This window comes from Rhopilema esculentum, chromosome 16, assembly GCF_057945365.1.
Source record: "Rhopilema esculentum isolate cy_ngs chromosome 16, ASM5794536v1, whole genome shotgun sequence".
Classification (NCBI taxonomy): Eukaryota; Metazoa; Cnidaria; class Scyphozoa; order Rhizostomeae; family Rhizostomatidae; genus Rhopilema; species Rhopilema esculentum.
In genome coordinates, this window is record NC_142830.1 from 10,747,615 (window position 1) to 10,760,453 (window position 12,839).

General features: G+C 34.6%; 1 protein-coding gene across 1 annotated transcript; it reads left to right on the forward strand.

Moving 5' to 3' along the window:
- The first annotated feature begins 448 nt into the window (after positions 1–448).
- LOC135682165 (tubulin gamma-1 chain) lies at positions 449–12,751 on the forward strand. The gene is made up of 18 exons (XM_065196927.2): positions 449–633; positions 833–883; positions 1,540–1,601; positions 2,486–2,539; positions 2,663–2,776; positions 3,195–3,263; positions 3,692–3,771; positions 4,179–4,224; positions 4,899–4,979; positions 5,606–5,692; positions 6,175–6,324; positions 7,358–7,411; positions 7,992–8,090; positions 8,720–8,794; positions 8,996–9,082; positions 9,818–9,933; positions 11,157–11,235; positions 11,722–12,751. Exons 1-18 carry the CDS (start codon positions 585–587, stop codon positions 11,758–11,760), a joined length of 1,392 nt encoding a protein of 463 aa, XP_065052999.1. The 5' UTR covers positions 449–584; the 3' UTR covers positions 11,761–12,751.
- The last annotated feature ends 88 nt before the right edge of the window (positions 12,752–12,839 follow it).

The window sequence follows — 12,839 nt, forward strand, 5'->3', positions numbered from 1 at the left end:
ACTTCAGAGGTGGCATTTCTGCGTGGCAATAAAGCTCTTCTTGGCGCCCTGCGAAATCTTCGATTGCCCTGCGAAATCGACTATTTTTTGGATTGGGGGGGTGTCACACCCCCCCACACCCCCCCGGTATTTTCGCCCCTGTGTATACTAGCTATATTTATAAATATAACTTTTAATTCAAGATTCTAACTTATTACCCCTTAACAATGTTTTCTTATCGGAGAAAAGTGCTCCGAGCCTCCTTATAAAAAGGGAGTTAAAAATGCCCACTGGTCTCATCAAACTTTTCCAAACATTATCTTCTCAATTCATGAATTTCATGTGAACTTCATATTAAGCAAATATTGTGTATGATAATGTTTCTGAATCGCTTTCCATTACTTTCTCTGCCTTGCCCTCTCCACACTCAGTAAACATCAGTGTTGGGTTACGCGCCTTTTCGGAAGTGCTGTAAACGAGGTAGTTTCAAAATGCAGCATCTTATCTTTGGCGGTGGGCTTGCTTTGTTTGAATAATGTTCTCTGCTAGTTTAGCTTGATAAATAATAAGCAAATGATAGAAAAAAGTCGATAAAAGAAACAAAAATGCCTCGAGAAATCATCACGCTACAAATTGGACAGTGTGGAAATCAAAGTAAGTCTTACGCCCTTGCATTTTAGCGGGTTCATTTCCTTGAAGTTAACTTTGCAAAATACATAAAGCAAGATGTAGGTACATTGTATTTGGAAACATTGTGGCCAATCACCCTATTTCTCATGCGTTTGGGTTGTTAATAATTCTCTCAAGTGTTTTTATAAAGCTTTTTCAATCAAATTAATTTTCTGATTTTCAGTTGGTTTTGAATTTTGGAAACAGCTCTGTGCAGAACATGGAATTAGTCCAGGTGCGTTTACTTTTTCTTGCCAGGCAACTTTTTTCTTGTTAATTTTAAACATTCTACAAAATATAAGGTCTAGTGCAACTTATATTTAAACATCGGGGATTTTGATTCGTTATAGTATATACTATCAAGGCGAGTAAACTAAAATTTAAGGTTTCCTCTTATTTATTAATTGTAAATGCAAAAATGTTGATTTCATTTAATGTTACATGCTGTTGAAGATAGTCCTGTCGGCATAATTATTAATTTCTTTTGATTTCTCTCAGCAAAAGCCGTGTAGGCGATTTATTCTTGGAAAAAGAAGCTTTTAAAACGATCAAACTTTTGTATTTTTTTCCTGCATAACACGAAGTCAGAGAAAAGGAAGTCACTTTTTTGCTGCTTTCTATTATGTCATTGGTCAAGCCAATTTTTGAACTTGATTTGTTTTATTATGACCATAGTTTTAATGGAGGTTCAGAATGGATGTTACATATGAAAAAAAATTCCCTGGTAGTGGTATGCTTGTTTAAGACACTGGACTCAATATCTGCTTTAAAACATTATGTTAATGTTTTGTTTATTGTGCCAAAACCTTCAATGAAAACAACAAATTTTTATTTGCCTTTTATGCCTGTATCTATTATTTCTCCCTTTAAATGTATATATTGTTTTTTCAGAGGGAATGCTACAAGACTTTGCAACAGATGGAACAGATAGAAAAGATGTTTTTTTCTACCAGGTACATGCACATTTAGCATGACAATATGCCATCCTTTAGAAATTGAGCTGTAAAATTACTAGGAAATTAAGGAAACATTATACTGATCCCCCACTGTCTTTTAAAGGTGGGATGGAAATGATTATTTTTACTTAAAAAGGCACCAAGTTCCTGTTCAGTTGACATTTATTAACGAAAAACCTCTTGCAACAGTTCTATATCCTGCTAATCATATGCTACCTTTTTGTGTTTCTAAAAAAGAACTCTTCAGTATTTTGTATTTGAAAAACTTAAATCATTAAAATGTTAGAAACTGAGTTCTAATTCAGAGCTTTGTTTCTTTTTAAAATGCTTATATTTACTATGCAAACTCAAATGACATATTCAGATTCAAAGCATTGCATGTTTTACTCTGCCAATATGTCACATTAAATATGTTTGTGACCCTTTTTAACATGCATAATTTTATTAGCCCAATTCCTATGTAATTACTTTTAAAGAACCAAAAAAGTATAAACTTTATAAGTATAATAGCAGCCTTATCAATGACCAACCTCTTTTGCAATAAAATGATTACTTAGCTACAATGCATTACCTTAGTGTACTACCTCATTCACAAAAGAAAATCAGATATTTGCATAGCATTGTTTGATGATGTACAACATCGTTTTCTAGCTATTGAACATTATCCAACATGTATGTGATGATATTTGACCATGTTTTGTACAGCAGTGTTTGATTATGTAGACTGTCCCTAAAGCCAAGCTCTGCAGCCACAGAGAGTTTGTTCCTCAAGCTTTTAAGCAAATGGGCTCTGCCTCAAAGGCCCCAAAAATCTGGCCTATTTGAAGCACTACATGGAGCTAATCGTCTTCATAGCTTTGATTTCAATATTTCATATCTAGGCAGATGATGAACACTACATCCCAAGGGCAGTCCTTCTTGACTTGGAGCCAAGGGTATGACTCTTATTATTACATGTTCAAGTTTTAACAAATTTATTCTCTTAGTCTCTTGTGTAACTATCCTTTGTGACCACCCCTTGAACAAGTGCACTTTTCTCAACATTTATTGTTTTATAGGTCATTGACAACATAATGACATCAGAATATGCAAATCTATATAATCCAGAGAACATTTACATGTCAAAGCATGGAGGTGGGGCTGGAAACAATTGGGCTGCTGGATTTGGTCAGGTAAATGTACTTCCTATTTTGATGAAATAAGATTTATTGAGTATCACAATTTAAGTGGCAATGCAGAAGTTATCACATTCCTCTTTTGAAAACTTCTAAACTAGGAAAACAACACTTTTGCTGAATGCAAATTTCTCATCGTCATAACATTTGTGTAACCATCTTATTTATTTTGCCATTTATTGCTTTGTTCCACACATTCTTTTCCCCTAGTGGCCTTTTCAGCTCATTTCAAGTAAGAGTGGCTGCCTTTTGTCATAACATGGTACCATAAAGACAGGACGATGCTAGCTACAGTTGTTGAGCAGCTAACTAGATTTATAGTGGGTGAAACTGTATTTCTAATGTTTAAGCATCAAATTTTTAGTGGAGCAGGAGATGAGAATCCCAGATTGTGATTGTTCAACTTGCTTTGTAGGCAGAGAAATTACACGAAGAGTTGTTTGACATAATTGACAGAGAGGCTGATGGTAGTGACAGCTTAGAGGTGTGTAGCTTTAGCCAATGTTAACAACAACTTCTTGTAGTACCCAGAAGTAAAAGTTGTCATCATAATCAAGCTGTCACAATGTTTTTAAGTTATAAGGGAACAGCTTTTCATCAAAACAGAAGGGTATTTATTCATGGATACATCAAGTTATAAGCTAACTGTGGTATTCAAGCTCTATACTAATTTCATGTAATTATGATAACACCAGTAAACATCTTGGTCAAGAGTCTCATGAGACTTGTGCTTGGATCTCCTGCCTCTATGCGAAATCTGTACATAGTTAGATACATTAGCAAGTAGAAGATGTTCAAGTTGACCAACAAAGGTTGTCTGAGGCAACAGCCCAGCCAATTTTTACAAGAATTGATGGTGATATGATCGCAGCTTTTAAATATACTCCTCATTTTGCTGACTACTCTTTTCAGGGTTTTGTCATTGCACATTCGATCGCCGGTGGAACCGGTTCTGGCATGGGCTCATATATGCTCGAGAAAATCAATGACAGGTAATGATTCAGTATTATTTTATGTTACTTTATATTGGTGCTCAATTGTTCTGTTTTAACCAATATATGCGATTTGATGTGTTCACGCCCCTCACTATTAAGTTGACCTTAGTGATAAAGTATGCAACTTTATTCATAGTATGCAAGAATAAAGAACCTCAGAATGCTTGTGTAGATAATTATTTAACATAATGGTTTTTCGATATTGTCACATCAAAGTTTGCTTGGGGGTTTATGACTGTTAGAAAGTGAGATTTTAAGTGGCTTATTTATCAGCAATATGAGTTTGGTAGAATTTCTACTATCAATTAGCTATCTATTCACATACGCACCAGATCTTTTTATTTTAGTTGCAATATTGTAATTTGTATGGTTTCATTCTAATATCTGTTATTTTTCATTTCAAGGTATCCAAAGAAATTGATCCAGACTTATTCTGTGTTTCCACAACAGGTAGGGTAAAATTTTTGTTAACGAAAATATCCAGTCATGTGCTTGATGTTTTGCTTAATCTCATGATATGCAAATCCTCTGCAGCATCATATTTAGACCCTGCCAGTGCCTTCAAAACTGAAGTGCCTGCATGCTAAAAAGATTCAGTCATTGACCATTTATATCTTATTTTGGATTGTGTTTAGTTTGTATCTAGCTTACTGAGCTATCTTGTTATTTTGGCAAAATATTTGGTGGATCAGTCTTCAGAGTTCTTTGGTGTTCAAGTTAACAAATTTTTGAGCTTTGCAGAATTCCAACGTATTGGGAAAAGTTCAAAAGGAAAGCAAAACCGTTCAAGTTCCGGGGCACGAGTTATCTGTGTTTCAGGTTCTCTGGGGCTCCAGTTATCAAGGGTGCGAGTTATGGGGTGCTCAAATTATCGGGGCTCTAGTCAGGGGCGGACTGACCAGTCAGTTATACAGAACGGAGACTGAGAGCCCTGGTGCTACAATGGCTTTGTTTGTTTCCAGTCCTTTGTTCGGCAAAGGACCCACCACTCTGTTCCTTACCGTGGTGATGACACCGCTCTTTTTGAATTATCTGAACTTCTTCCTCCAAATTTTGCCGTCTCTTCAATTTCTTCAATCAAAATCGAATCTTCCATTTTAAGCTTTTTTTTTCTGGCCAATCAGGAAGACATCAGTGATGTCGTTGTGCAACCATACAATTCGATTCTAACATTGAAAAGACTCACACAGAATGTGGATTGCACGGTATGTTTTAGTCATCTCTACCAGAACATTATTTGTTTAATTTATAGAGTTCCTGCAGCTAATATGCTTTTGAAAGGTACAAGTTGTGGTGACATCTCCACACTGTTGTGCCTTTATAAAGAGGATGCAAAGGTACTCTGATATATGATATAAAGAGTCCGGGTTTTATGCGATTGTGACAATACTACACACGCTAAGGGTATTTCCCATTTTTGCATATGGTTTTAATTCTGTAATCTGATTATTAAGTTTTATCTTCAAAATGTCTTAAAGATGCTTAAAGCATTAAGAATTTCGTTTCTTTCAGTTCCCATCATCCTGTAAATTAAAAAAATTTCTCAAGCAGCCAATTGGAAATGGTTTCTGTTGATTATAATAATTATGATTGATTACATGTTAATGGTTTTCTATCACTTTTTTGCCCAAAGCATGCTCAAAGAACTTAAGCTTGTTAAAAGTTCTTAAAATAATGTTATTATATGTTGAAAGTGTGGTTGTATCTAGTTTTTCAGACTGTTTATTGCATTCATCAAGTTTGAAAACAATTGCGTTTACTTGGACTTATCATTCAGATTTTAAAACATACCCGAACATTTCAAATCTGTTTATAGCAGTTTTCTTTGTAGGTTGTTCTTGACAATACAGCTTTAAATCGAATTGCAGCAGACAGGTTGCATATACCCAACCCAACTTTCTCACAAGTCAACCAGTTGGTAAGCAAATTATAGATGAAAGAATCAATAAGGAATTCAATTTCAAAATTGATAAACCTGAATGAATTTTCGCTTGTTCACTCCCCTGATTATTATCAGCTTTGCTCTCTCGATATCTTTTTTCCTACTCATTTTTCTTGCTACATCTCAAAGAGTGATTTCTTACAACAGTTATCGATGAATCCCCCCTCCCTTCCCCCGTTAGTCTAGGCCACAATCTTTTAACAATTTAGTTGTGAATTTAACCAATTTAACAAGTTATGTTCCAGATCACGCAGAACAGTGATATCATAACTAATTTTCCAGAATACAAAACTTCAAAGTGATGGTCGAATTGAAACGCCTAAGTATTTATAGCTGGGTGTGGATCAAATTAACATTTAGAATAGAGCAATCAGCGGGATTTTGTAAGGATAACGCTGATTTGAGCAAATCATTTAGTTTCTTTTGTGTCTTATCGTGTATATTATTTTCAATTTTAGGTCTCGACCATCATGGCGACAAGTACAACCACCCTGAGATACCCAGGGTATATGAACAATGATTTGATTGGCCTAATAGCATCCCTCATACCGACTCCTAAACTCCATTTTCTTATGACTGGCTATACGCCATTAACAACTGATCAAAAAGTAGGTTGTTTTACTGTGTTTTAAGATTTAACCTTCATTTCCATTTTTTAAGGAAGGTTACCCTTCAGCAAAGGCTGTTTTTCATTGGGTCTTTCGATTGAAAACACAATCATCATATGTATATTTTAATTGATTAAAACTATTTAGAATTGCTAGAATGAATACATTCAGATCTAAAAAACAACAATTTCTTCATTAAAAAAGGATAAAAAGGTTCCACCCTTTATAGGTTTGTTGAAGCCATTTAGAGAGAATGTTTTCCTAATCTCTGTTTTGCTCCTCTGATAGAAAGCATTCCTTTGGCAGCCTTCAATTAGTTCAGTATATCATAGGCATGGGAGAGACTTTCAAGGATTAAGGCAAAAAGTTAATTCACTGAGCAACTTCATTTTTGTCTCATTTTAAATGAGTTCCTCAATTGTCTTCAAACCAAATTCTTTGATAAGTTGTCTGTATTAGACGTCCAGGGTGCTATTTATTGTGATTATAGCAGCAAGATTTTAAAGTTTTTGCAGGTACTTATCTTCTGTAGTACCAGCTCAAACCCAATTTGGAAAAAGCATCAAAGGAAAATTTATTGCGCTTATGAGCCATTTTACTGATGAGAATATTTGTTGCTTGTGGCTTTTGCTGTGTTTTATAAGTTCTCTCTGTCAGTGGTGCTTTTATATAATCTGTAAGATCAGGGGCGGACACTTGGTCAAATATTGGGGGGGCAAGCCTATTGTTTTAATAAGATGACGTCACATTTCCCATTGTTTTATAACAAAAGACCATTGTTCTCTAAAGTATTGGGGGGCTATCGCCCCCCTCGCCCCCCCCCCCAAGTGTCCGCCACTGTGTAAGATGTTGACCCTGAAAATGACAGGTTTAACTTCAACTCAATTGGTGAAGTGTCTGTCCAGTATGCACACGAATAGCATAGTTTGATAACAGAAGGGTCTTAAACAGATTGGTAGCAAATTACATAAAGATATTATGACATTGTGTTCATTTCATCCAGTGTATCATTTTTATCTCTTGGTTTTGACAGTCAACAAGCGTAAGAAAGACAACTGTCCTAGATGTTATGCGGAGACTGCTTCAGGTTCGTATCGTATGCATATTTTCTCTTCAAGGCTGCGATTATGACAGTGATGAGAAATTTCAAAATAATTGTTTAATGTATTTCTTGCCCATCTTATAGTTTGTGGTGCAGTTGTTCCGCGAAGTTTAACATCAAATTCAAGGATCAAGCTTTTTAAATCATGCCTTGTTCAACTGCCAAAAAACCCTCTTTCCAATAGACAGCGCTAATGTTGCCACTAGGAAATACCAAATAAGTATTTTTTATCAATTTGTGGCAGTTTCAAGTTTATAGGATAACAGAAAATCGAAGTACTACAAAAATATCTCCCCATTCCCAAAAATTTTTCACGGATATCAACAAATTAAAAAATTGATCTTGCCAAGAACGTTCCCAAATGTTACTACCAAAGATACAAATGCTCGTTAAACGATCCATAAAAATTATAAGCCTTTTCAAAATGCAATGTTTGAAAATACTGAAAAATTTGTAATTTAAAATGTGTCATTGCCTATAAAGGTCGTAAAATTTTGTAACTGAGGAACATGCATTACAACTAGTTTTTTAAAAGTTTCAATTTGGTTTATCTATTAATTTATAGCCAAAAAATATGATGGTTGCCACACCAAGAGATAGGAAAAAAAATCATTGTTACATATCAATTCTCAACATCATCCAGGGTGAAGTGGATCCCACACAGGTAAGACTGTTTTGAATTTTGATATTTATTCAAGCCCTTTATAAATGTTTTTGCTAGAAGAACTATTTAAGTTATTTATTTGGCACTAGGATGGCTCAGTGATTAGCATGGCGGACTACAGATCCGAGGGTCGGTGACCATCGACATGACCAGCCTTTTACTTCGATTAATGGGAGCTGCTAGCTATCTGTAATTCCAGAAAGGACTAGGCCACTGCTCGATTAGCATGGCCTATTATTATCCTAAACCTGTCTTCAAATTCTAGGTAGTAGCAAATACGAATAAAAGCACAAAGTTTAAAATGTGGAGAAAAATGAGAGGGATACACATTGCCAATGCATTTTGTACAACACGGACTTCTTGTGTTTCTAATTTTCCTTCCCTTGTGCTTTTCTGAAACCAAGCACAAAATTTAAGTGTTCTGATATAACTAAACCAAATCAAACATTTTAGATTACATTTTTCCTTTCTTTACTGTAGCACTATCTCCAAGTTTTATATCTCCATATTTTTACCTTTGTACGAGATTTCAAGCACATGTTTGCCTTTGTTAAAGATTTTGTGTACTGAGCTTGCATGAATTTAAAATGATTTTTTACAATTAAAGATTTGTTCTCTTGAAATCCAAGGTTCACAAAAGTCTTCAGCGAATTAGAGAAAGGAAGCTGGCAGAGTTCATACCTTGGGGACCTGCAAGCATCCAGGTAACTAAATTTGAAAATCTTCCCTTTTTTGTGTATAATATATCAATATTTTTCCGTTATGGGGCAGTTTGATCATTGAATTATTAAAATGCTTCTGTAGAATTGGAATGCGAATTCTTCTGAATATATTTTTCTTTTGGCTTTAATATTGAACTTAATTTTTGAAGGACGTGTGAAAGCCTACAATTATTTGTATTGCAGGTTGCGTTGTCAAGAAAATCACCATACGTTCAAACCACACATCGCGTTAGTGGCTTGATGTTGGCAAATCACACAAGTATATCAATGGTGAGTACTTTTTCACTTAGTTTTATTGACAAAATAATGATTTCCAAACATATTTCTACTTCAAATCCCCTGCAAGAAGAAAGGGGTTACATCTTACATGTATTTCATTGATTGAGTGATTTAGGGGGTGTGTTCATGAAATCAAGGGTAAATGAACTTACCCCCAAGGGAAATTACTCTTCTCTTTTCCGCTGCATGAAATGGTTTCCAACTCAGCGGCCTCTTCCTCGTTACTGGGCACATGTTAATAGCTATATTTGTTCACAAAATGTACCATGACCCTTTTCTATATTTACCATTCGCCATTTTGTCCCAAAATTTTCCTGTTTCGATGTACCTTAAAGAAACAGTATGAAGTAGATTCTGGCAACGATTTTACCATTTGCCAAGACAGTTGAATGGTCTGGGACTCCTTCGATGGCTGCTGTATTTAGCTTGCCCACCCTACTGGTTGGTTGCCCCACCATCCGTAGCATAGGCTTTATTCACCACCTGTACTTCCAAGAACTTAATAAAGAAAGCAATACAACCCTGTCCGATTTTCTAGTGATATCAGATTCGTGATTCTTGCAACCCAGTGTTAATTTGAACTTTTGAACTTTCAAATTGTTGTACCAATATGAATAAATAAATTTGAAAATTGATATTTGAATTGTTTTGGTAGTTTGATAACGCATAGTATAGCAAGAGCTCACAGAACTCTTTGGGTCTATTGAAGTCTATATTTGTATTCAGGTATTTGAAAGATGTTGTCGATTGTATGACAAGCTACGGAAAAGAGAGGCGTTCTTAGATCAGTACAAAAAAGAAGATATTTTTAAAGACAGTCTAGATGAGCTCGACGATTCAAGGCAGGTTTTAGATCTTTTGCTTATTAAGCTGTTGAAATGGTTTGAAATTTCAGTGAACAAGATTTTTACAAAGTTTCTAACTTTTTACTTGTTTTTTTTTGTATTCAACAAGTCATCCTTCATCAAGCGTTCTGCGCATGTTATTTAGTTTCGAAATGTCTCTTATTAAAAGCTCTTAAGGTTACGGTAAACGTTTCTGTCATTAGATTAAACTATACATCATTTGATGCACAAGAACGTGGTGATTCCAACCATGTTGTAAAATGATACTTTCCAGGCAAATTTGTTACTTAAGTGAGTGTACCACCTTCAAAAGCTATTTTGTACCCTTGCATTTGTGGCAACAAAATCTGTCTTTTATCAGCAGAAAGCGCAGATCCTTAGCTACCAAAGTCAGTCTCAGATTTTTCAAATTCCTCCTCCCCTTGTAAAAAATTGGCAAACAATTTTTCTTCCCTCTCATAGCTGTATTTAGCTATAAAAGACGGACCAGAACAAATAAAATAAATTTGAGACACACCTTGCTTACCCAACATGTCCTGGCCGTGTGCACATTTTTGAGCCATTTGATTGGTTCCTTGGGTACACAATAGCTTTTTCGTACTTGTATGTAGAACAATTGTAAGTCTGTAGAAAACGGGATTTTACTTGCAAGGTACACTCGTAAACCACAGTGTAATCCGGGTCAAGTCACTTAAAGCTTTAAGATCAATAGGACTGTTTAGGATACATGGATGTGCCATTCGATATTGTCAATGAGACATACAACGACAACCGCAAAGTAATGATAATCGGCTTAACAGGTCAAGAGATTTTCAGACCTCAACTAAAAGTTTTGATGAAGAAATTATGGAAACCTTCATTTGCATGGGATTTTTTACATTTTTAAATTTCTGTTAGTTTCAAAGTTGGTATCATTGTGTGCCTTGAAAGTTCGGCTACTTGAATGCGGAAAAATCGAAAAATGGAATGGTCTGAGTCCTACCTGATGATTATTCCTTCAATGTTCAAAGAAAGTATTTGAAATCAAGATAGATATGAATACTATATATAATATATATTCATTTGGAGGGATTTCCTTTTGATGTTAAGGAAGGTTAATATTTTTTATGTTGTATTTGGCAGGTGAGACATTTTTTGCCAGAGCCATTAGCCCTCTCAATTTATTAATAGGAATGGGGAGTATGTGGTAAATTAATCTAAATGAATTTTCGTCTCCACAGGATTGTAGTTGAGCAGTTAATTGAAGAGTATCATGCTGCAACAAGATCCGATTACATCACATGGGGTACTCCAAGCCAAGTAAGCTTTTAAATAATTCTATCATTTAGCAGGCACCCAACAACCTTATAGTTTACTATTTTTTTGTTATTTCCTGTTATTTATTACCTTCCAGTCATTTAAAGTTTTTTTAAATTAAATGTTTGTGGTGTTTTGATAAATGGGAGGCTTTTGGAGGAAAATCTAAATAAAACTGTTACTAGGCCCTCTACTCAAGAATGATCAGTGTAGCGAATCTTTGAACTTTCAAAAATCTGATAATGGTTTATTGTTATCCTTTTTCATTTACTGCTAACATCATCTAAATAAATAGGCCTTCTGTACTGAACAGTTTTGAAAAACAAAAGGGTAAAAAGTATTTTCTTGTCTGAAACTCCTTGAATTGTAAAACATTTGATATGTCCAAATAGCTGTATACAGAAGATAAAGAATTGGTTCTGCTTAGCAATTACAATATAAAATGAATGATTTAACCCCCTATCACTGCTCTTTTCATTTATATCGCAGGTACCTCAAGATTCTGCAGCTGTTTCAAGAAAGGAGTGATGCATTTATAAGAGAAAATTGAAGATGAATCTTACCTGCCAAGAATCAGGTTTCAAGTCAAGCTAATAGTTTGGAAAGTATTTTTGTAATATTTCCTAATTTGTTTGAAAAGACTATTATTTATTTGACAGACCTAGACAAGTTGGAACAGTCCAGTGAAATCCACAAATAAGTTGAAACTACATATCCCCAAAATTATAATTGAAACAACACATTGCAAATTATGTTTTGCTTATTAACTAGACACTGTTTCAGATCCCACTGTTTAAGTTATACAGAAATTGTGTGATGGTATGTTTTATGAATTTTGATGTTCAAGAAACAAACAAATGATTTGTAAAATTTTATGGACAAACTTCAGACTCTTGTTGCTCCAGTGTAAACCATTCAGGTATCTGTCAACACCGAGAAAATAATTGAAATATGTAAACTGTCAAAAACAATTGTTTGCTAAGGTGTTTTTGAGTGGTCACACAACACTAAAGTAAAGCCTGTTGTGAATTACTTGCTGAAGGATTCTAATAGATTTCACTTGGTGGTACAGGAATAACAATTGATTTTATATTTTGTAATGGCCTCCTACCCTTCCTCCTCTCTAGCTTAAGGTCAGTTTTCTAAATAATGCAAACCAGTCTGTTATTGAATAAGGAAGCCTTACACAAAGTCCATATTCTTTGAAAATTACTCAGTAATTTCTCATCACCACTTTCTTTTATTCAATATCATGCATTTACTACAAAGTCTCCTTTGCAAAATTGCTTTTTTTCATGTCTCGGAAAGGAATTTTACTCAGTCTCATCATACCCAATTCAAAATAAACCAAAGTGAATAGGTTTTATTTTCTGGCAAAACTTGTTTTTGTCAGTTCAAAGGGGTATTCGTATTAAAAGGAACTTTGTACTATCATTAGTAGTACAATTTATATTTTAGGTGTTAATTTGCATTGTATTAAGGATGAGTTTTCTTTTAGAAGAAATAAAGTTGGGAGTCACACCTTGCTCAAATTCCTTTTGCTTATCGTCTTTTAAATAATAGAAGAGCTTTATGGGTTAACAACAGTTTATTTTAATGGAGAAGTT

Bases quoted from the DNA above. Each gene is read 5' to 3' on its own strand.
- LOC135682165 (XM_065196927.2), top strand. From the start codon at position 585: ATGCCTCGAGAAATCATCACGCTACAAATTGGACAGTGTGGAAATCAA. The intron at 3,772-4,178 runs GTAATGATTCAG...TTTCATTTCAAG, and splicing joins CTCGAGAAAATCAATGACAG to GTATCCAAAGAAATTGATCC. The intron at 9,083-9,817 runs GTGAGTACTTTT...ATTTGTATTCAG, and splicing joins ATCACACAAGTATATCAATG to GTATTTGAAAGATGTTGTCG.